Source organism: Dasypus novemcinctus, chromosome 8, assembly GCF_030445035.2.
Source record: "Dasypus novemcinctus isolate mDasNov1 chromosome 8, mDasNov1.1.hap2, whole genome shotgun sequence".
Lineage (NCBI taxonomy): Eukaryota > Metazoa > Chordata > Mammalia > Cingulata > Dasypodidae > Dasypus > Dasypus novemcinctus.
The window spans coordinates 128,762,450-128,784,754 of NC_080680.1; the positions used below are offsets into that span (position 1 = coordinate 128,762,450).

At 71.8% G+C, this 22,305-nt stretch overlaps 3 protein-coding genes across 4 annotated transcripts; all 3 read right to left on the reverse strand.

Moving 5' to 3' along the window:
• Nucleotides 1-1,298: 1,298 nt before the first annotated feature.
• On the reverse strand, nt 1,299-4,456 carry FUT7 (fucosyltransferase 7). The gene is made up of 3 exons (XM_058302758.2): nt 3,259-4,456; nt 2,749-2,850; nt 1,299-2,643 (listed from the first exon to the last, which is right to left on the reverse strand). Exons 2-3 carry the CDS (start codon nt 2,759-2,761, stop codon nt 1,616-1,618), a joined length of 1,041 nt encoding a protein of 346 aa, XP_058158741.1. The 5' UTR covers nt 2,762-2,850; nt 3,259-4,456; the 3' UTR covers nt 1,299-1,615.
• A 2,803-nt stretch (nt 4,457-7,259) lies between these two features.
• Nucleotides 7,260-13,769, reverse strand: NPDC1 (neural proliferation, differentiation and control 1). 2 transcript variants are annotated; one of them, XM_058302760.2, is made up of 9 exons: nt 13,469-13,769; nt 10,769-10,915; nt 9,668-9,781; nt 9,430-9,579; nt 9,286-9,352; nt 9,122-9,206; nt 7,910-7,989; nt 7,676-7,772; nt 7,260-7,586 (listed from the first exon to the last, which is right to left on the reverse strand). In XM_058302760.2, exons 1-9 carry the CDS (start codon nt 13,578-13,580, stop codon nt 7,518-7,520), a joined length of 921 nt encoding a protein of 306 aa, XP_058158743.1. In that variant the 5' UTR covers nt 13,581-13,769; the 3' UTR covers nt 7,260-7,517. The 2 variants fall into 2 exon arrangements, with proteins under 2 accessions (XP_058158743.1, XP_058158744.1); XM_058302761.2 differs by lacking the exon at nt 13,469-13,769 and adding an exon at nt 11,323-11,405 and having other exon boundaries at nt 7,376-7,586.
• Nucleotides 13,770-15,160: 1,391 nt separating this feature from the next.
• ENTPD2 (ectonucleoside triphosphate diphosphohydrolase 2) lies at nt 15,161-20,461 on the reverse strand. Its single transcript, XM_058302759.1, has 9 exons — nt 20,324-20,461; nt 18,779-18,896; nt 18,152-18,302; nt 17,894-18,053; nt 17,584-17,811; nt 16,960-17,214; nt 16,754-16,873; nt 15,937-16,071; nt 15,161-15,745 (listed from the first exon to the last, which is right to left on the reverse strand). Exons 1-9 carry the CDS (start codon nt 20,438-20,440, stop codon nt 15,545-15,547), a joined length of 1,485 nt encoding a protein of 494 aa, XP_058158742.1. The 5' UTR covers nt 20,441-20,461; the 3' UTR covers nt 15,161-15,544.
• Between the last annotated feature and the right edge of the window lie 1,844 nt (nt 20,462-22,305).

Consider the following 22,305-nt stretch of genomic DNA (forward strand, 5'->3'; position numbering starts at 1 on the left):
CGGCCGGGGAGCCCCTGCGCAGCTTGGCTGCCCTCCCGGGCATCGGGGGTCAACGTTCCCATCCCACCGGGGCTGGTCCTGACTCGTGCCGTCCACCGAGGCCATAGTGGGCTGCGTGGAAGGGGGTCTCCTCCTCCCTGACCCCGAGAGTTTCCTTGTGAGTGAGCCCCTCGCTGACCCCGGGGGCTGGCAGGGCGGGCCTGGCCAGCTTTGAGGTGGGGGGAGGGGGCTCCCCAGGTAGGGTCACGGGGCCCCAAGGTGGCCCCTACCTGGGGCCTGTTTTCTCCTGCCCGAGGGCGTCTGGTCTCTGCACCGGGGGTTAGGGGGTGAGTGGATTCCGAATTCCGCAGACTCGGTTTGGGGCTGGAACGCAGGGACAGGTGGGACAGACCCCCCCAGGCTGGGCCTGCAGGGGGCCGGGGCGATTTCCTGTGTGGCCAGCAGAGGGCACCGGAGGGCAGGCAGGCCCCTAGCTTGGAGGCCGGAATGGGAGGGAGTGGGGTCGCGCTGTGTCCAGTGTCCGGGTCACACATAGAGGGCGAATGAAAGACTTCGGGGACAGCAACCCCCCAGGGCTCCCCAACTCCTTCCCGAGGGGCGGCCCTGGAAAGTGGGCGGGAGACACGAGCCCCACCCCGCCTTCAGCCTTGGGACACTTCCTCCTGGGTCAGCACCCGGGGCCCGGGCCAGGGCAGGAAATGACTGGCAGGCTTTCCCACACGCCGCTGCTGAGGGGGCTGGTGGCACCGAGCCCCGGCTTCCTGCCTCCACTGCCCCGCGCCCTATCTGGGGCACCGGCTGCCCTCGGCCGGCCCGTCAGCTCCAAGCCCTGCCCCGGGGGCTTGGCCTCTCGGGGCCCTGAGCGTGCAGCCCCTGCCCCCTCCACCCCTCCAGGCAGAGGGGCCGCCCGCCCCACCTCTCGACCTGCACCACTGCCCCCGGCCCCCCCCCACTGCCCACCAGGAGCCCAAGGGAACTGCAAACCCCAAGGCAGAACCTGCCCTGGCCCAAGCACCCCTGCACCCCGACAGTGACATCCAGGCCTCTGCCCGGGCCCTGGCTCTCCACCCGCCTCGGACTTGGGGGTCAGAGAAGGCCATCGGTAGGGCGCATCTCAGCGGTGGCGGAGGGAAGTGGGGGGTGAGGCGCCAGGAGGGAGAGGTCCCGCAGCAGGGACAGGCATGGGCCCCCGAGGAGCAGGGAGGCCTGCGCGGCCACACCCGGACAGCTGGGGGCACGAGAGGGGCGCAGGTGTGTGGGCCCCACCCCTCCACACAGACCTCACACGCAGCGGCCTCGTTTGGTTCTTTACTTGCTCGAAGCCCCCTCCCCGGCCTACAGGTCACAGAAAGTCCAGCACAAACTGGTTTTGTCGATGGCAACTGCCCGGGATTTGGGAGATGTGGCCCTCCCCCCGCTCGCACCTCCTTCTCTAAACGCACCCACCCACCCACCTCCGCTCCAGGCAGCCCCCCCGGCTTGGCCTCACTCCTCTTCCTGGCCTCTGCCCCCCGCCTGATGGTTATCCCGTGGGGCCGGATACCGGTGGTTTTATTTTGACATCCAGCCCCTCCACCGCTGGCGCCCCCTCCCAGCGGCCTCACGCAGCCAGAGCTCAGGCCTGGAACCAGCCCTCCAGGTCCTCGTAGACCTGGCCGCGCGGCAGGTGGGGGTAGCGGGCGCAGATGGCGCAGAAGCGCTCCCGCCAGTCGTCCAGGAGCCGCACGCGGAGCCGGTCCCGCCAGGCGAAGAAGCGTCCGTAGCAGCTCTCGTTCATGCCGGCCAGGTAGGCGGCCAGCTGGCGGGCCGAGCCGAAGTCGTCCACGTGCACGAAGGCGTCGGGCGGCGCGAAGGCCTCGTAGGTGGCGCGCGGGGGCCCCAGCGCCACGGGCACGGTGCCAGCCGCCAGCGCGTTGTGCCAGAACTTTTCGGTGATGTAGTCGCGGTGCTGGGAGTTCTCGAAGGACAGGTAGAAGCGGTAGCGGGCCACGGTGGGCAGCAGGCAGGTGGCGCAGAGGGGCCGCCTCACGGCGCGGCCGAACACATCGACCCGCAGATGTGGGGCCAGCTGCCGGTACAGCCGCGCCCGCCTCTGCCGCTCCTGGAAGTTGCTGACCACCCAGGCGGCCAGGCCGCTCTTGGCGGGTGGCGGCGGCGGCGGGGGCCCCGTGTGGGGCTCCAGGCGGCCGTAGGGCACGAAGATGTCCGAGTCGCGGCGGTAGCTCAGCACCCAGTTGAAGACGCCGCGGAGGCGGCCGAGGCCGCGGGTGTGGCTGGGCGACTCCATGGAGGTCCACACCCACGGCTGGCCCCGCGGCCGCTCAGCCAGGGGCAGGCGCACCTGCCGTGTCTGCAGCTCGCGGTGGTGGAAGACCACGACGTCGGCGCTGGCCAGCAGGCTGCGGTTGGTGCTCAGGCGGCAGTGGGCTGCGCCATAGCGGGCGCAGGTGTCGCCGGGCAGCGCCGGGGGCCGGCCAGTGAAGGGCCAGTGCCAGACGAGGATGGTGAGCGCAGGCTGGGGCGCCGGGGCCCCCCCGGGGGGCAGTCCGGGCAGCTGCAGGAGCCACGGGGCCGCCAGCAGGGCCGCCCCGGCCAGGCCCCAGCACGGCCAGGAGGCCCAGTGCCTCCGGGCGGGGCCGCACCCTGGGGGAAGAGAGGCGGCGTCACCCTGGCAGGCTCGGGGCGCCCACTCGTCCCCCCGCCTCCTCGCCCGCCCCGCGCCCAGCTTTCCCCCGAGGGGAGGCTCACCGGCATGCTCCATGCACCTCCGCCCTGGCCGCGGTTCCTGGAATCAGTCACCCAAAAATCTGGGCTCCCAAAATCACAGCCGCCACCCTGGGCAGGGCCGCCCTGAAATCACAGCACGCCCACAGGCGCTCTCAGCCGCCCAAAATTGGGGCAAGGGCGCCCGCCCGCCACGCCCAGCGCCCGGAGACCTGCCCTTCAGCCCCGGCCCAAGCCCCTCCCTCTCCAGTGCTCTGGCTGCTGGGGGACGGGGGGCGGTTACGGACAGCCCTGAGGTTGGAGAGGGGCCAAGCGGGGGCCCAGTGCGATGACCGCCCCCCCCCGTGGAGTGCCTCGGAGGTGACCAGCAGGGCCAGGGATGGCCGGAGAGGAGGAGCAGCCTGGGAGGCTTTGGGGAGGGCCACGGGGGCACCCAGAGCTGGACCCAGAGGGCCCCCACCCGCCGCCGAGGCTGGGGCCCCCCGCGCAGAGCAGGCCGGCCTCCCCACCGGGGCATCCCACTTCCCCACTCACCGCCCATCTGCTCCGCCGAGGGGCCCGAGCCCCGCGTCTCCCAGATGCGCCGCGTATGGCAGTTTGCAGGCCGCTGAGGTTTCTCCTGCTTCTAACGGGGCCACCTGCCCCACCCCTGCCACCTCTAGAAACCGCCTTGTCCCCAGAGTGCAGATCCCAGAGAGGGGTTCTGCCGGAGCCACGGGCATGGCCGTCCCCAGCAGGTGCAGGCCCATGACCCCGGGGGCAGGCGGGCGGGGGGTCCGCACGTGCCCCTTCTGTGCCCGCGGAGGACCCGCGCAAAGGGCGGGCAAGGGTCCCGGGCAGCCGGGAAGAGCGGCCTACAGCAGGGCCTGGGGACGGACAGGGCCCTACTTCCTCTGGGCCGCAGCCGGGCGGGGGGCAGGGCGGGGGGCTTTCCAGGCTGGAAAGGGAAGGCGTCCCTGTGTCCCTGACGCAGGCGGGCAGGGGGCTGGCACCCGCTCCAGGAAGGAGCAGGCTCGGGTCCAGATGCCCCTGCCCCTCCTTGGGCCTCCCGGGCCCCTCCAGCCTCAACAGCCAGTTCCTTCCCCTTTTGCTGTGGCCACGTGGGCTGCAGATGGGGGGCGGCCTCTGGGGCCACGCACCGAACAGCCCAGGGCAGGTGACGGCCCTCAGCGCCGGCCTCCTCCACGCTGGGTCCCTGTCCTCTTGCTCCATGTCCAGAGGCCCCGGAAACGATGGCCAGGCCCAGCCCCCGCCCATCTAGAGAGCCTGGCTGGCCCCGCCCCTCCTTGGCCCCCCAGCTCCTGCTGCGCCAGGGGTGGGGTCTGGGGCTGGGCCGCAGCTGCCATGGGGGCGACAGGAAGAGGGAAGCCCAGGAGAGGGGAGGCAGTGTGGACCCAAGGCTCCCGCGCCCTGCCCGGGCTGTGGTGGGAGCTTGTGCAGTATCTGGTGGGGGAACCGCTGGGATCCTTCGGGGTGCCAGGCCTTGCCCCCACAGCCGCCACTGGGCCCCTGCCCTGCCAGGGCCACCCGACGCGCAGGAAGCCGGCCGCGGTCAGCACCTGGCCTTCGGCCCCACCGCTGGCACCTCTTCCCAGCAGGGCAGCCCCAGAGCAGCCACGCCCTGCCCTGGGTCTCTCCCCCGTTCTCCTCCCTGTGGTGGGCACAGCGGGCGGGGCAGGGCCCCGCAGGAAGGACGTGATCCTCCGTGGCCCTCCGGGGACCTGGCGCTGCCTGCCAGAAGCTGCCAGCCTTCCTGTTTGTGCTGCCAGGCGGGCAGGGCCCCCCGCGGCGCCCACAGCCTGCCCCCTTCCTGGGTGGATTCAGGGCTCGGAGGCGCGTGCCCCCCCTCCCCGAGATTGCTCCCCCTCGTTGCATGCCCCTCACGACACGCTTGCGGTGCGGGAAGCTGCCAGCCGGGGAGCGAGGGGCGAGGGGGCTTGGCCCAGTTGTGGGTCAGAACGAAAGGTTCTCAGAGGAAAGAAACGGGGCGAGAAGGATGAGTCAGAAGCGAAAGTCGGGGCCTCATCCTGCCATGCGCCTCCCCCGTCCTGACTCGTGGGGGGCACACGCCCCCAGACCGGGTTGAGCAGCCTGCAAGCACCGCAAGAGCAGGAGCCCGGCCCCCCGCCCGGCAGCACCTGGGGGCAGGGGCGGGCGAGGGCCTGGCCTGAGCGGGCAGGTGGCAGAGGCGCGGCGTGAGCGTCCCCTGGCGGCCGTTCCCGGAGCCACCGGATCCCGGGTGGAGGAAGGGAGCAAAGGCCGCTGGGAGCCCTCTCGGTGCTCAGCATGGGGTGGGGCTCTGGGTTCAGGCCACGCGCCAGCCTCGCCTTCCGGGGCCTCGGAGGCTGGCAGGTGGCCGCGGGCCTCCGGGTGGGGCGCTCGGCCGAGGGGGCAGGAGGCGGTGGTCTCGCGACTTGTGGAACCAGGCGTGTCTAGCAGGCCGGCCCGGCGCAACCCTCCACTCTCCTCCCTGCCCGCCCTGGATGGCGGGGGACACCCGTGCCCGTGTCCAGCGCCAGCTCCGGGGACCCACGTGCCACGCCCAGGGCTCGCTGCCCTGACAGCCTGCGCCGAAGCCTGCTCCTCTGTGCTACCAGGCTGGAGACAGGTGACACCGCTGGGGGCTCGGGATCCAAGCTGGCAGGAGGTCACCTCCCGGGCCACGGCTGGGGGCTGTCACTTCTGAGGGTCTTGGCCCACGTGTGTGCCGAGAGATCTTACACGCAGGGTCCATGCTGGACTGGGGGCAGCTCACCTCGACCATCCAAACTGGGCCCCGCCCCCCAGGGAGATGGGTGCTGAAACCCGTCCAGCCCTGGGCTTCCTCTCCGGGACACCGGGTGGAGGAGGGTGGGCCTCCCGGGCGGGGCCCTGGGGCCGCAGGGGCCAGGGCTGGGCGAGCCTCCCCACGAGTTGGTGCCTGTGGAGCCCCTCCACCCTGGGGTCTGTGGGAGGAAGGGCATGCTGCCCGCTGTCTGGACTCAAGGAGTTTGGGCTAAAGCAAGGGCTGGCTTTGCCTGAACTGGCCTGGGACCATCTGAAGCCAGAATAGCTGGGGACCCGGTGGGCAGGGTCAGGCTGACAAGCAGCGCTGGGGTCCCCTGCTTGGAGGACCCCAGCCTCCTGGCCCCTGCCTGCCTGGCTCACCTCATTGCAGCTCTGCTGGGAGGGGAGGCTCTCCTGGCCAGAGCCTTGGGGAGTGGGGAGCAGGGGACAGGTTGGGGATCCCCGAGAAGGCAGAGAAGACAGACACTCTGGGTGGGCCCTGGCAGTGGCACTGGGAAGGGCAAGGAAGGGGGGCCTGGCAGGATCTGGGCTTTCTCCATCCCGGCGCCTTGGCGGGGGCCAGGATCCTGGTCCAGGGTCTCTCCAGGCCACCCACCAGCCTTCCACAGAGGCGGCCTCGGGGAGAAACGTGCATTTTGGCTCCGGTGGCTGCGCGGCTGGGGTAGCCTGTGCAGGGGGCAGTGGCCCATGTGTAGCCCGTGCAGGGGCAGGACCACTGTTGACTGGCCAGGACTCGGCGGACACGGACTGGGGCCAGGCGTGAACTTGGGTCTTTTGGAGAGAACCCTGCCTGCCCCACCCCATTCTGGAGCCAGTGCTGGGGGGCCGGGGGGGGAAGGGGACTGACCCTGAAGCTCCTTGGGAGCCGCTGGGCTGGAGCCCTGGAGGGAGGCCGCCATGGCCATCCGGCCCTCACGGGGCACCTGCTCCATGCACCTGTCTCCTGCCTCCCACACAGTGCCCAGAAGGGAAACTGAGGCTGCAGCTGAACCCCCCGCCCAAGTGGGCTCTGCCCCCAAAGCAGATTGCTTAGGACAAACTACAAGCCCCACCCACCCTCTCCCGAGGGACCTACCTGCCTGTCTCAGACCCACCTGTCCTGCCCCCCATCCATCCAGGAGCTCCAGAGCCACTCAGTGGGCCCTGAGGGGCTTCTGACCTCAATCCCTTCCTCCCACCCCATTCTGGACCACTCCCTCCAGCCCAATGCCATCCCTGGACCCCACACCGCTGCCCCTCTCAAAGCCCCGGCTGCTGGGTGCCCAAAGCCAAAGGACCTCCCACACTGCTGCCCCCCGCCGTGGGGTGGGGCAAGTGTGAGTTCCCGGCATTCAAGGGCCCCCACCATCTCACGCCCCTCACCCAGCCCACCCTGTCTCCCCACCGGGGGCCTCTGCCTGACATGCCCTGGCTCCCTGCCCCGTTGCACAAAAAGGGTCCACGATCGACACCTGCGCCCCCACCCTGGGCCACCTGCCCACATGCCGCCCAGCCCAGCTTTCTCTTCACAGAGACGAGGACCGGGTCTCCCAGGTGTTGGAGCTGCTGGGGAGCTGGCGTGGCCCTACCTGTACTCCCCTCTCCCCGCAGTGAGGTCTGGGTGGGGCTGGGGTCTGGTCTCAGAGGCAAGGGGTGAGGGACAGGTCCCAGGGGTCTGTGACAGAACGCGGCCTCTCATCGCCGCTCCAACAGAGAGCCCTCCCCAGCAGGGCCCCGGGGTGCCGGCCTGCAGATCACCCACGCAGGCAGCAGGTTTGATGTGTACTTTAATTGGCTCGTCTCCAAGCTTCCCCACCCCTGCCTGGTCTCCAGGGCCCACCTGCCCCCTCCAGTTTGGGGTCTGACCCCAACTGGAGAGGCGCAAGCGGGGAACAAGACCACCCCGGCAGCAGGGGAGGGGCCCGGGGCGCGCCGCCCCCGCCCGCAGCCCGCAGCTCGCCGAGCCGTCCGCGCGCTCCGCACGGGCCCCGCCCCCAGGTCCGCGGGCCGGTGGGCGCCGGGCCGGCTCACTGCAGCGGGGGCGCCGGCAGCGTGGAGTCGTCAAACAGGGGGTTCCGCACCTCCATCTCCCCGGTCTGCGGAGGCGGGGCGTCAGGCGCGCAGGCGCGAGGCGGGAGCCCCCGACGGCCCGCGAGCCGCAGCCTCCCCCCGCGGCGCCGCTCACCGGGGCCAGGCCGGGGCACTCGTACACCGTGAAGTCGCCGTCCTCGTTCTCCTCGTCCGAGGAGGCCGAGTCCAGCTCCGCGGGCGGCTCTTTATGCCTGCGGCGGGGGCGGGTAGAGAGGGGCCGGGTGCCTGGGTCCGCCCCGCACCCTCCGGGCGGGCCCGGGAGCCCCGGGGTGGGGACGCCGGAGCCGGATCCCCCGGTCGCGCGCCCCGTCCCGGCGGGGGCACTCACCGCTCCAGGCAGAGCATCTGCTGCCTCTGGTGCTGGTAGTGGTACATCTCCGCGCTGTGCGCCAGCCGCTGGTCCGCAGGCTGCGGGCGGGGGCGGGGCCACGCAGGGGGCGGGTCAGCGGGCGGGGCCAGCAGGCAGGGGCGGGTCAGTGGGCGGGACCAGCCGGCTCGGTGGGGTGGGGCAGTGGGCGGGACCAGCCGCTGGGGCGGGGCCAGCGGGGGCGGGGCCAGCCGGGAGCGGACCAGCAGGCGGTCGGTGGGGCGGGGCCAGCCAGCGGGGGTGGGGCAGTGGGCGGGACCAACAGCTGGGGCGGGGCCAGCGGGGCGGAGGGGGGGCCAGCTGGTGGGCGGGGCCAGCCGGGAGCGGACCAGCAGGCGGGTCGGTGGGGCGGGGCCAGCCAGTGGGGGCGGGGCAGTGGGCGGGACCAACAGCTGGGGCGGGGCCAGCGGGGCGGAGGGGGGGCCAGCTGGTGGGCGGGGCCAGCCGGGAGCGGACCAGCAGGCGGGTCGGTGGGGCGGGGCCAGCCGGCGGGGGCGGGGCAGTGGGCGGGACCAGCCGCTGGGGCGGGGCCAGCGGGGGCGGGGCCAGCCGGGAGCGGACCAGCAGGCGGGTCGGTGGGGCGGGGCCAGCCGGCGGGGGAGGGGCAGTGGGCGGGACCAGCAGCTGGGGCGGGGCCAGCGGGGCGGAGGGGGGCCAGCTGGTGGGCGGGGCCAGCCGGGAGCGGACCAGCAGGCGGGTCGGTGGGGCGGGGCCAGCCGGCGGGGGCGGGGCAGTGGGCGGGACCAGCCGCTGGGGCGGGGCCAGCGGGGCGGAGGGGCGGGGGCCAGCTGGTGGGCGGGGCCAGCCGGGAGCGGATCAGCAGGCGGGCCGGTGGGGCGGGGCCAGCCGGCGGGGGCGGGGCAGTGGGCGGGACCAGCCGCTGGGGCGGGGCCAGCGGGGCGGAGGGGCGGGGGCCAGCTGGTGGGCGGGGCCAGCCGGGAGCGGATCAGCAGGCGGGTCGGTGGGGCGGGGCCAGCAGGACGGGGCCAGCCGGCGGGGGCGGGGCCTGCGGGGGTGAGGACGGGCCTTGCAGCGGGGCAGGGCCAGTCGCCGGGGGCGGGTCAGTGGGCGGGCCCAGTCACCGGGGGCGGGGCCGGGGTCTGCGGGGGCGAGGACCGGCCATGCAGCGGGGGCAGGGGCCAGCCCGCGGGGATCCCGGCCGAGGCCACGCACCGAGATCCGGGGCGGCGCGGGGGAGGCGGGCGCCTGCGGGGCCGCATAGTCGGCCTTCTGGGCCAGGCGGATCTGTCGCTGCAGCCTGCGGGGGACAGAGCCTGTGGCCTCCGCGCGCGGTCCCTGCCCGCCCGGCCCGCGCCGCCCGCCTCCGCCGCGCTCACCTGCACCAGCAGAGGGCGGCCACGGCGAGGGCGGCCGCACCGGCCACGGAGCAGGCGGCGATCAGCACTGCGGGGGAGGCTGCCGTGAGGACCCGCCCCCCGGGCGCATCCCCAGCCGCCCTGCCGCCCCACACCCCGACCTACCGAGGGCCAGGCCTTCGCCGCGCGCGCCTCGGGGCTCCAGCGGGGACATCTGCACAGGCCTGGACGACATGGGGGAGCCCAAGGAGGCGCGGGGCGTGGGTGCGGGGGCTCCCGGAGGGGAGGGGAGGCCCACGTCGGGCCCATGGGTGGCTGCGGCAGAGCGAGGGCAGGTTAGTACAGAAGACCCGAGCTGGGGTGGGCCAAAGCTGAGGGGTGCTGTGGGGGGCAGGGGCCTCACCAGGCTCCGGAAGCCGCTGCCGTGGGGTCCCTGAGCGTCTGGCCTCCTGCCGGGCTAGCTCCTGGGCCAAGAGGTCGATCTCATCTTCCAGCCTGGGCTGGGGTGGGCCCCTCTCTAGGGAGGGGAGCCGCCGTCAGGCTGGGGACCTGCCAGCAGCCTGGCAGCAGGCAGCCTCCCAGTAGGAAGGGTGCTCCTCCGGGAGCGGCTCCCAGGCCGGGGGTGGAGCGTCTGCCTCCAGGCTGCTCCCAGGCACCTGTACCTGCAGGCCCCCCTCCATCCCAAGTTGCCATGGTGACAGCGGAGGAAGCTTTCCTGTGAGCAGTGTCAACACTTCCCAGGAAAAGTGGGGGCAGGGGCAAGAGGGGCACGATGCACAAGGCTGACAGGAGGCAGGGGTGCCCCTTACCACGCATCACCCCGAAAGCAGTGGGACCGTTCCCAGCAAGGCCTGGGCTGAGCACTGGGATAGCAGCCCTTCCCGCCCCAAAGCAGCATCGTCCCCGGCCAAGAGGGGGACAGGGATTCCCCAAGGAGTAGGAAGAGACCACAGTAAGCACAAGCACCCAGTTTCTGCCCCCCCCATCATCAGTGGAGAGGGGGTGCCAGGGGTGGGCCTGGTGGCTGGACTGCCACTCACCCCCGCCGTGGGCTCCGCAGCTCAGGCAGACACCCCCACCCAGCACAGGAGCGGCAGGCAGGACCTCTCCAGGGCAGGGCCTGCCTGTTTCCAGCCCCTCTGCCCTCACTGCCAGGGCCATGCTTGGATGCCGCCTCCTCCACCCGCCCCCGGCACCCCTTTGCCGAGCCCTGATCACACCTGCAGTCCCTTGGCACGGCAGGAAAAGCAGGGGGACCTGAGCCCATGGCCCCAGGCCACTGGCTAATTGCAGGCTCTGGACAGGTATGGTCTGGAAAAGGCTCATGAGGCCATTCAGAGGGTGAGATGAGAGGGTCCCCCGCCTTGGGCCCAAGCACCCCCGAAGCACAGGGGACCTGGAGGCCACTCTCACGGCCTGGAGCTGAGGGCAGCCCCCTCTGCCTGCCACGGAGGAAGCTCAGCTGGGGGACTTGTCTCGCGTGGGGCGGGGAGCGAGGCCATACCCGGGGGCCGGCGCGTCCTGGGCACGCAGAGGCCTTGAGCATCCTCCTGGAAGGGCTGGAGGCAGGGCCCGCAGACGTGCATGCCGGGGAGGCATCGTGCCCGCCTCCTCAGGGCACAGTCCAGGCTCCCGGGGCAGGCGGCGGCATCTGGGAGGGAAGCAGAGGGCAGGCGGTCAGCGGTGTGGCCACCCACCCGGGCCTCCCCTCGGCTCCGGCTCCGGCCATTGTTCTGAGCAGCCCTTCCTCCCGGTGGCAGCACCGGAACCAGGAAGATAAACAATCCCGAGACTTCTTGGAACCACCCCGCCCCCTCTCCGAGGTCACCCACTGGACCTGATCTAGCCAGGCACGGGAAACTGCCCCCTGCCCGTGGGGGACGCTGAGCTCTTCCCATCGGGACCTGTGCCTCCCAAGTCTGAGCACAGGCCCCAGAGTGAGCCCCAGTCACTTCCTCTGGCTCAGGGGCAGCGAGGAACACTGGCCACCCACCCCTCCCGCCAGGCCAGGATGCCCCCCAAATCCCATTGCGCCACCCGACAGCCCTGGAGCCGCACCTGGGAGAGCGCAGAGCAGTGTCCGGGTCTAACTGCACTCGCCCCGGGGCCAGGAGTTTCCTGGGGCCGGGGTCGGCTGGTGCCACCTGCTCCAGTCACTCCACAGCCACCCCAGCAGAGGCTGGCGGCCACGCTTGTGCCGTCAGGGGCTGAGCGGCTCCCCGGTGCCTTGGAAGCCTGGCCAGGGCAGTGCCGCACCCCCCACCCCTGGTCCTGACCACACTTCATTCTTCCCACTTTGAGACCAGACTGCAGAGTCCTGCTGGTGCAGGCAAGCACTGGGCCCCCAGATAGCGACCTCTCAGGCTCCCCGAAGGGGCAGGAACCCCTCCTGAGGCCGGGGGATGGGTGGCAGTGGCCCACTCTACCTCATTTTCCCCTCTGAGATGCAGAAGGTGAATGGCCTCAAAGGCAGGGAACGTCCCGAGGCCTGGGCCCCTCCCCAGCTTCCAGAGCCCCAGTCACGGGGGCCAGCCAGGGCCAGCAGAGCCACAGGGACACACGGGGCCGGGGGACCCCATCCAGCTGGGGGGAGACCGTCTGGCTGAGTGGGACCCCGAGCTCACCACACGGCCAGGTTTCCTGGCCCCCACTGCCTCCACTCTCCCCCAGGCAGGGCCCCTGGGTCCGGGGTGACCCGGTCTGGGGCTGGAAAGGTCAACTTTCTCCAATCCTTGGCTGGCCTCTCTGTTTCCTTGGCGACTGGACACTCAGTGTCCAGGAACCTGTCTTCGGGCCGCATCCCTGCCCAGGAAGTTCCAGCTGCCCCAGTGGCTACAGTCTGGGGGGGCAGGGGCTGGGCCACCCCAGCTGAGATCAGCAGGTCCCTATGGGCGGCCTGAAGTCGGGCGCTGGGGTTGGTTAAACATTAAGCCTGAGTCGGCAGGTCCACGGGGACCCCACCCATGGGCCAGGTGCACGGAGAGCCAGGCAGTCCCTACACCCGCCAGGCCGAAGGCGGGGGGGGGGGGGCAAAGCCTGCTCTGGGGTCTGGGTTCCAGGGTCCTGCCTACCGCCTCCCCCATTCTAGAGCCCCAGCCCCAGAGGATGGGGCTGCTGCCTCCTTATCCAGGGAAGGCCAGCCGCAGGGGGGGGCGGTCCCAGGAACAGGAGAGTGGCCGGCACCCCGCCCCACAACTGGGCACCCTGAGGGCCCCTCCCAATGGGGTGCATAGAGAGCTGCGGGGGCTGGCCTTGGGGCTCAGCAGACCTCACCCTGCAGGCCCCACCATCACTGCCAGCTGTACTCGGGAGCCTCCGTGGTGTGCCAGCCCCCCACCCAGGGACACCCCGGGCAGGAGGAAGCCTGCCCTCTGCCACACGCAAGACCAGTCTGCCCGATCTGGCACCCAGCCGTGCCACACACTGACTCCCCCAGGCCAGTAGAATGGGCTGACCATAGCACCCATGCTACAGGGCTACCAGGAGAGCTGGACAAGCCCACAAAGGGCCTGAACTCAGCAGGCGCCATCCAACGGTGGGCGTTCCCATGCTGGGCTCCGCGACCCCAGGCCCACCCTCGTGCTGGGTGCAAAGCCTCCCAGCCGTGCTCTGACGGGAGGGGGCCCATTGCATCCCAGTTCCAGAGCCCTGCTGGGCCCCAAGCGGCAGTGCCCACCTGTGAAGCCGGGGGGGCGGCCCTTTGGGAACCTGGGGTCCCAGTTCTCGTCCCGACCCCACAGGCTGGCAGGTGCCCCTGCACAGGCAGGGGGTGCGGGGAAGTTCTGCCGCGAGAAGAGCGCCCTCGCCCACGGAGGGCGAAGCGGGACCCTAAGCCTGCGCAGGCTTCCGACCCACCACGAGACAACGCGAGAAGCAAGGGGTGCCCAGCAGAGCCCCAGGGCGGGGCCGGGTGGCCCGGCACCGAGACCGCATGCCCGGGCGGGCACCCAGGACAGGCCCGGGCCGCAGAGCGCGCACAGGCCGGAGCCCACCCGCGGCCGCGCCGAGGAGCGCACGAAGTTCAGGTTCGCTGCCCGGAACGCGGGAGGGGCCTGGGCCAGCCGAGGGCGCCGCGCGCCCGCCGGGATGCCCCGCGCCGCCCGGGCCTGTTTATTCTCCCCGGGGCCGCGGCGGGGCCAGCGGGGAAGGAGGCAACGGCCCGGGCGGCCCCTGCCCCCGCCCCGCGCGCAGCGCCCTGGCTCACCCGGGCGGCCGGCGGCGGCTCCGCGCAGGGCCGCGCCGAGGACGAGGCCCGAGAGCAGGAGCCGCAGCAGCTGCAGGTGCCGCGGGCAGGGCGGAGGCACGGGCGTCGCCATCCTTCAGCGCCGCCGCCGGGGCAGCATGGCACCGCGCCGCCCGGGGCTCGGCGCGGGATCCGGCGCCGCGTCTGCGGAGGAGGCGGAGGGGCGGAGGCGGCAGGGGAGGCGGAGGCCGAGGAGAACAGAAGGAAGGGAGGCGGCGGCGGCGCTGACGCTGCGGCAAAGGATCCGGGATGGAGACGCGGCGGCCCGGTGCGCGCGCGCGGGGACTGAGCCTGCGCGCTCCACCGCGGGGGCGGGACGGCGCCTCCAGACGGCGCCCCCGCCCCCCTCCCCTCCCCCCAGCTCGGTTCCCGCTCCCCTCCCAGCTTTCCCAGTCCTCGGGGTGCTTCGCCCCTACAGCCAGTGTAGCCCGGGCCCTCCTCTGCTCCCCACAAACTCGGTTTGGGACCGACCGCGGAGGGTTTCCCGGAGATGCGCTCCTCCCTCGTCCCCTCCCCCAGCTACCACCCCTCACTCCCTGCTGGTACAGAGGAGTGGCGAGGGCGCTCACAGACAGGTGTGCCCAAAGGGGCGCCGGGGCGCAGAGAGCCGGAGGAGAGCAAACACACCGCCAGGGCTGCGGCCGCTGGTCACTCGGGCTGGATCGGGGAGGCGGCTCTCAGCGAGGCCACCAGGGGGCAAGAGTGACCGGGAGCGGCTGGGGAGAGCCAGCTGGGAGCTGTCCAAGGTGGTCATTCCGGGACCCTGAAAAGCGATAGCGAGCGCCCTTCACGCGCTGGGCCCCCACCTTGTACCTCCCGAGAACGCGCCACCCTCCGGCCCACGCCCCTCAGAGGACAAGGACGAGACCCCCGCCCGGGCCGTGGGGGCCTCAGGAAATCCCAAGCTGAGATTGGCGGCCTTCAGGTCTGCGAAATGGCTCAAACGACGACGGGGGCGGGGGCGGGGGACAGAACAAGGACCGGCCCCCTCTCCCATAGGGCACGAACCAGCCAGAAAACAGTTTCTGAGCTCATTTCCCAGAAAAGGGGGTGAGGGGCGGGCAGCGGCCAAGACCGCGGCTTCCCACCCGGGAGAAAACAGTGCTGGGGCGGGTGCTGCGGGAGCGGCGTGATCCGCGGGGGCCCGTGGGAGCGGCGGATGCCGGCAACCCCGCACGCAGGAGGGAGAGGCGCGGGGTTCCAGTGGCTCCCGCCCAGGTTACGCCCTGCTGGCCCTGTCACCCCCGCCCCCCGCCCCCCGCCCCAGGGAGACGGACTCGCCGCCTCCCCGCCCCCACAGTTGAGCGCTCGCCTCAATCTCTCCCTGCACTGGCTGCACCCCAAGCTGCCGCCTTGCCCACTACTCCCACCCAGCTCCAGCCTGGCTGAGGTCCGCGGTGCTAATCCGGGGAGGGGCTCTGGCGACGAGAGGAGACGCAAGCGATTCAGGGCCTCCTCCCCGCCGCCGGCAGTGGGGGCCCCTACCGAGGGGGCACGGGAGGGGGTTGCACCGGCCCGGGTCTCCTCCCAGACGGAAAGGAGCAGGAGGAGACGTGTCCACACTGCAGCCAAGTCGGTGGGGCCCGGGGCCAGCCCGCGCGGCCAGCGCAGCCGAGCGGAGGGAGCGGGCCCCACCCCGAGAACTCCCCACTGTTCTAAGAAAAACTTTTATTTCAACTTTTTTTTTAAGGGGATACTGGAGATTGAACCCGGGACCTAGTACATGGGAAGCGGGCACTCAGCCACTAAGGTGTCGTCCCCCACCCCCATTTCAACATTTTAGCGAGTAGGCGCTGGGCCGGCTGCCAGCCCCTGGGCTCTGGCCCTTCCCCCAGTACAGGCTGGACTCCTGGGAGGGCAGGTGCCTCCGAGGACCCTGACGGTCCCTCGAGCCCCGGCCCGGAGCTCCAGGCTGAGGACGCGGAGGAGTGGGCGCGGGAGCCGGGGTCGCTGTCTGCGTCCTCGGGGGGCCACGTTGGGGGCGAGACGGCGCGGGGTGGGCGGGCACGGGGCAGGGCCGCTGCGCCCGCCGCGCCGCTAGAGGGCGCTCCGCGGCTCGGCGCAGCACGCGCGGCACAGCAGGCCGCACGCGGCCAGGAGCAGCGCGGCGAAGAGCGCGAGCAGCACCACCCAGGGCCCGAAGTCCGTGCTCTTGCGCAGCCCCGGCGGGTCGGCGGGGATCAGGTTGGTCAAGTTCAGCATGTAGCCGAGCGCCCAGCCCACCGACGTGTCCCCGGCCTGCGGGCGAGGGGCGGGGGCCGCGGCTCAGGCTCAGGCCTCCACGCGGTTCGGCCGCCGCGCCCGCCGCGCCCAGGCCCCGCCCCTCCGCGGCAGGCCCCGCCCCGCGGCCAGGCCCCGCCCCTCCGCGGCAGGCCCCGCCCCTCCGCGACAGGCCCCGCCCCTCCGCGGCAGGCCCCGCCCCCTCCCACCTTTTTCTGGAAGGCCACGCCGCTGAAGGCGCGCTCGTCGAAGCCGTAGCCGCGGCTCAGCAGCTGCTGCACAAACGTGGCCCCGGCGCAGTAGTCGGCTAGGCGGGTCCCCTCCCACGGCGCCCGGGCCTGCAGCTGGGGTGGGGCCAGAGAGAGTGGGGCCGCGTCCCTGTCGCCTCCCCCCACGTCGAGGACAACCGTCCAAGGAGAGAATGGACGGAGGCCTCTGTCACCACCGCAGTCCCTCCAGGGGCCCGCATCTTGCTTCCGCTGGGACGGGCTGCCCCAGGGACTCGTGCCGGCATCGCAGGCAGTGTGCCCAGAACAAACCTTCTCTTCACGCCCCACTTAGGTGGCACTGGTGCCCCACAGCGGCAGACCTGGAAACCTGGGCCTTACCTTCAAGTCCTCCCCACCCAAACCCTGCCAGGTCTCAGCGACTCTTCCACCTCCTGCTGGGCCACCCATACCCTTCTCCCGCATGCTCTGTGCCAGCCACTGCCCTGTCCGGCCACGTTCCCTGCCGCCACAGGCCTCGTCTCATTGCCTGGACGGTTCTCCCATGCTCCCCAGATTTTGGTTCTCGGCTCAGACCTCAGAGAAGCTTGCGCCACCCCATCTTGTCTGATTCTCTGGTCAGGCGCTCCCAGCCTCCCCGCCGGAACCCGGCCACTCAGAGAAGCTGCTTAAGGCCGTCACCCAGCTGCCGCGGGCTCTCTCAAAGGCCTGGGTCCCTCTGTCCTTGTAGGGCTAATGCGTGTCCTGGGAGGCATGGCCATGTCCCCCCGCCCCGCATGGGTGGGTGGCAGGGCCTCACCTCATCCCACGTCTGGTTGCAGACGGTCACGGTAGCTGCCTCCAGCTGCTGCAGGGTGGTCACAGGCAGGTCCATCGTGGTCCTCAGGAAGTCCACCGTGTAGAAGAAGGCGGAGAAGGCCTGCGAGGCAGCCGCGGTCACCGTCCCGAGCCCAGTGCCCAGGGGCCCTGGCCTCCCTGCACCCTCGCCCAGCCACCCGGACTCACAATGAAGTTCCCGGTCACGGGGGGCTGGAAGACCCCATCGAAGGAGCAGCGGGAGAAGGGGCAGGAGGAGAAATTGAAGAGGCCTGCGACCAGGTCACGGCAGAGGGCAGGGTCACTGCTGCCCGACAAGTGGACCCTGGAGCTTCTGTTGAAGGCCGGGAGCCGCTGGGCCGCGGTGCACGGCGAGTCATACATGTCCTGGAGCAGCACTCGGGTGGAGTAGCCCCTCGGCCAGCAGGGGTGGAAGCCGTGGGTCTGGGGGAAGGGCAGGGATGCAGGTGGCACCACCCCATGCCACACACTGTCCGTCACCCCCACCCGGGACCCTCGGACGGCCTCCCCCGAGGATCGGCCTGATGAATCGCCCACCAATCCCGCTGGCCATCTCTGGGTCCCCATTGCCTGCTGGACAAGGCCTGCCTTTGGCCAGGCATTCAGGGCTCTGAGAGGGGTCTCCCCGGCCCTCCTTTCCCCCGGCCAGGAGCCCAGTTTCCCTCCACTTGTCCTTCCACCAGCAGCCTCGAGGAGCCCTTCTCCGTGTGGCCCCGGGGCCCCATCTCCCCTCACCCCTCCCCTCGGGAAGCGACAGCGCACGTGCGGGGCAGGTTGTGGGTGGCGGGGTACCTGGAGCGCACTGGCCAGCAGCCTCCAGAGGACCTGGTCGCGGCCGTAGCAGAGGAAGCTGTGGGTGTAGACGCGGTAGTGCTGGCCGTAGAGCAGCAGCTGCACCTCGCTGTCCGGGTCCTCGGCTGGGCTGGCCGTCTCGAAGGTGATTTGTGTGGAGGCGCCCCCCAGGTCCAGGGCCCCTAGTGTCCCCTTCCTTGGCCGGAACCAGCGGCCCTCCCAGCTGTACTGTGGAGAGTGGAGGCTGGGGGTCAGCCGGCAGGCGGGCACCCGCGGCCCGGGGCACACAGGGCCAGCCGCCCTGGCCCACCTTGATGAAGTTCTCCAGCAGGTAGTTGGCGGTCACCCAGCCAAACACACCCTCGTCCTGGCCCGAGAGGATGCGGGCGCCCCGGAAGTCAAAGGGGTACTGGGTCAGCGTCTGCGCCACGGCCCCAAGCACTTTGGCCGAGGCTTCTGGACTGGTCAGGCTGTGGGAGAGGAGGACTCAGGAGCCAGCCTCCCCGGGCAGAGTGTCTGGCTGTGGGGTGCCCCCCAGGCCACCCCTGCCTGGGGGGAGCCCACTCACTTGAGCAGCCGCATGCCCGCCGTGGCTCCCAGGTACAGGGGTGTCGCCGCGTGCCTCTCCTGGGGCACGTCCTGAAGTGCCTGGTCCAGGCATTCCACGAGACTCTGGCCAGCCCCGGGGGGGTTGTCTGCATAGCTGGAGATGCCCCCACCTGGGGGGGGGCAGGGAGATGGCCCCTGCCTGGTGGGTGGCCCAGCAGGCAGGGTCTTGGACTCCCCAACCTGGGGGCTGCTTAAGGCACACCTTCCCAGCTCAGGCTGTCGGAGACGCCCAGTTCAGAGACAAAGGGACCCAGGGGCCACCCAGAGTGTATGAGGCCACCCCTGCCTGGTGGGTGTGGGCCCAGCTGCCAGGACAAAGCGGCTTGGCCATTGTCAGCCGGCTGAGCCTCCCTGCCCGAGGCCTGCCTAAACCCTCGGGGCGGCTCCCGCTCTATTAGGAGGACCCCAAACCTTCCACCCACGACCTGGGTTTCCTTTCTAGAGAGCACCCTGCCCACAGCCCTTCCCAGGCCCCGAGGACCCGGCCCCTCTTCTGGCTGCCGTGGGGTAGCCCCCGCCTCGCAGCCCGGACGGGGAGAGGCTACAGCCCTCTCAGGCGGGGAGGGCTGCGGGGGGAGACCCTCACCACGCACGTCACAGGAGCTGTGCTGGCCCACGATGCCTGTGTCATTCTCCTTGTCTGCAGGCCACTTGTAGACAAACATGGATGTGTGTGAAGAGCCGGCATCCAGGACAATTCCGTACTGGGGATGGGGTGGGGCTGGGTCAGCCCCTGAGCTGGGGTGCCCTCGAGGCCTTGCCCTGGGGCTCCCCCAGCGTGCCACCCCCCACCATCCTGGGGGAGGGTGGAAGCATCAGGCTGGAATTCCCACTCTGCAGGGGGCAAGCCCAGGCTCAGAGGAGGCCAAGGACCCCCCACCCCCACCCCCACCCAGTGACAGAGCTCGGTGCAAAGTGGGGAGGGAGGGCTGTCTGTGACTACCGCCCAGGGCCCCTGCAGGACCGGCTGTGCCCACTTGGTCGCTGGCTTTCCTGGAAGGGCAGACAGGGGAGTGGTGAAGTCAGAGGGTCCCAGGACCACTTGGACCCCTGCCCCAGCCACTGGGGGGCCCGAGGTCCCCAAACTTGGGAGAGGAAGCCCAGCCACTCGTCCTCCCCGCCCCCCCCCCCCCCCACTGCCCCATCTGCTTTGTCCTCAGTTCAACTGGAGGATGCGGGTACGGAAGCAAGGGCCCCAGGGGAAGAAGTCGCCAGGGTCACCACTCCGCTGGCCCCGGCTGAAGACTGCCTCCCCCCACCCCCCTCGTCTCAGCAGGGCTGGGAGCCCCCGGGTGGGGCTGGCGCCCGGCCTTCTGCAGGACTGGGCAGGCTCCGCATGCAACTGCTCAGTGCGGCTCTCCAGAACGGCCCCAAGGGCCTGGATTCCATCCCAGGCGGCTGGAGACCGCCCTCCCGCGCACGGCGCTCGGACTTCAGCCCGGAGGGGGGGCCGCCGCGGTCCTCCTTCCCCAGGCAGGGAGACCCTGCGCCCTCGGAGCTCCGGGACCCGTCCCCCTGCACTGGTGGAGCTCTGGCTGCAGAATGCGCCACTTCACCCCTCCACTTCCACCCGACGCTGAGGGGTTGAGGCTCCCGCGCCTTCAAAGCCCCAAGACCGGCGCGCACCACCCAACGGAGGGTGAGGGGAGCCAGCGCAGACAGCAGGCGGAGGGCTTGGGGGTGGGGCCGGCCTGGCCCCCCACCCCAACCCCCCGAAGCCCGGGCCCAGCTGCACCCGCCAGGCACCCACCCACGGGCAGCGCCCGCGCTGTCGGGACTACGGGGGCGGGGAGGGCTCCCTGGGCCCGCGCGCCTATCGGTCCCCATCTGGGCCGAGCCCCGAGCCGATGGGGCGAGCTCCCGGCTGCCGGGCTCCGGCGCGGGACGGAGGCGGCCGGGGAATCCCTGGCGGCGCCGCGCAGCGAGGCTGGGGCGCGGGGGTGCCACGGCGGCCGAGGGCTGCATCGGGGAGCGGGCAGGCAGCGCCTCGGCCGCGCCCGGGACAGGCTCTGCGGCGGCGAGGAGTTCCCGGACTTTGGCTCCAGCGGCGCGTCCCCGGAAACGCCGCGGCCCGGGAGCGGAGCGCTGCGCCCCGGACGTGCGCCGCGGGCCCGGGAGCCCGGGCGCGTACCTTGAGAGCAGGGGGCTCCCGGACGTCGCGGGTGGGGATGCAGAGCAGCAGGAGGCCGGCGAGGCCCGCCGCGGCCAGCAGCAGCGGCGGCAGCAGCGGCGGCACCTTCCTGGCCATGGGCGGGCGCGCGGGCGGCGACGAGCCGAGAGGCGGGGGCGGCCGCTCCGCGCGGCGGGGGTTAGGCTCCCGGGGCGGGGCGGAGGACCGGCCCCGCCCACCGGGCCCCGCCCACCGGGCCCCGCCCCGGGAAGCCCCGCCCCGGGAAGCCCCGCCCCCGCCGGGGCCTCGTGCCCGCGAGCGCAGGTGAGAGACGCGTCCCGGCTGAGTCACCCGCGCCAGCCCTCCCCGCGCCCGGGCGCCCCGCGGCCGTCGCCCACCCTGCTCCTTCCGGCCCGCCAGCCCCACAGCCTGTCCCCTGTGACCCCGAATGTTCGCCTGCCAGCGTCTGCCCGAGAGCGCCCCGGTGGGGACCCCACCCTCTCCAGGGGAGCTGTGACGCGCCTTTTGGCGCGAGAGGCCTGGCACGTGGGGCAGCGGCGGGCTCGGCGCAGGTCTGGCCGGAGTGGGGGCCTCGCTGCCTTCTGGCCTGATGCTTCTGGATCGTGGGCCCAGGCTGGGGGCGCAAGTCTGGCCTTGGAGTTTCCTTGAGGAGAGAAAGGCTGCACACCTACTTGTGGGGCGAGGGGCATTGAACCGGCCCCTGAGATGCTCTCCTCCTGCCTGGCAGCCCTCAGGTCTCTCCCCCTGCCCCAGACAGCCCCTTCCCCCCCCTTGAGGTGACAGGGAGGCATGGGGGGCCCATGGTCCCACTGAGTCCAGGGGGGGAGGGGCAGCTGGTCTGGGAAGGGGGGCTTCCCCAACAGAGAGCCAGAGGGTGAGAAGGGCAAGGGCTCCCCAAACCAGGCTTAGGGTACCAGTGGACACACAGGTCTCTAGAAGCCCCTGCCCGACCCACCCCCCTCCCTCCGTCTGGCAGTGCGTCTCTGCTGTGACCGCACCTCGCATGCCAGCGTGGCTAGGGACACTGGGCTGCCATCACCCCTCTCCCCTGGCCCAGGGCCACCCCTCTTTGTCCCCTGGGCATGGGAATTCCAGCGCAAAGAATCCTAGCCATTCAGTCACAGGGGCCATGTGGCAAGACCACCAGGGAGTTGGGGGGGAGCCAAAAAGGGGGGCCTTTGATGGGAGCAGGCCACGCCCTGGCTGGCGGGAGCTGCGGGGACAATAGGGCCGGGCTGGGTGCCCGGACCGAGGCCTGGTGTCCCTGGCCTAGCAAAGGGGCCTTTCTTCGTCGAGGGCCGGGTCGGGAGGGGCGGGAGCCCCGGGGGTCCTGGGCCTGCTGGAAGCCCAGGCTGACCCGGCCCAGCACAGACGCCCTGGGTGTGGCCCCGCGACCCCAGGCACAGCTCCGGCTGGCCCCGCCGCGGCCCTTTCTTCCACCCCGAAAACCCGGAGGAGAAAAAAAGGCGCGTCATGGGGCCTGCGGAGGAAGGGACGGGGCCTGCAGGCGCCCGCCTGACAGAGCTGCCGGCACCGCCACCCGCCCCGCGCCTGGCTCCCTCGAGTTCTGGTCTATCCTTGCCAGGACAACAGCCCAGACTGGGGGCAGGGGGTGCCCGCCACGCCCGGGGGCGCAGGGGTGGGCCCTCCCCTTCTTGGCCCTGGGAAGGCAGGCTGGGGGGCCCCGAGAGGGGGCCGGATGGGCCTGAGCCGTGGGGTGGGAGGGGCTCCGAGCGGCGCAGCCCGGGGCCTTGGGGACCCTCGCCAGGGCGGGGCTCCAGATGTGCAGCGCTGGCCTTGGCCTTGGCCCTGGCCCTGGCGGAGGAATGCGCAGCAGGAACGGGGCCAGTCCGGGGATTCTTGGAGCACATGCGGCGCCGCCCTCCCGGGTTCACTGAGTCCTACTGAGGCCGTGGCTGCCCCTGCCTCAGTGTCCCCAACGGAAGCCACAGTGTCCTGTGGCGGAAACGCCTTAATCGGAA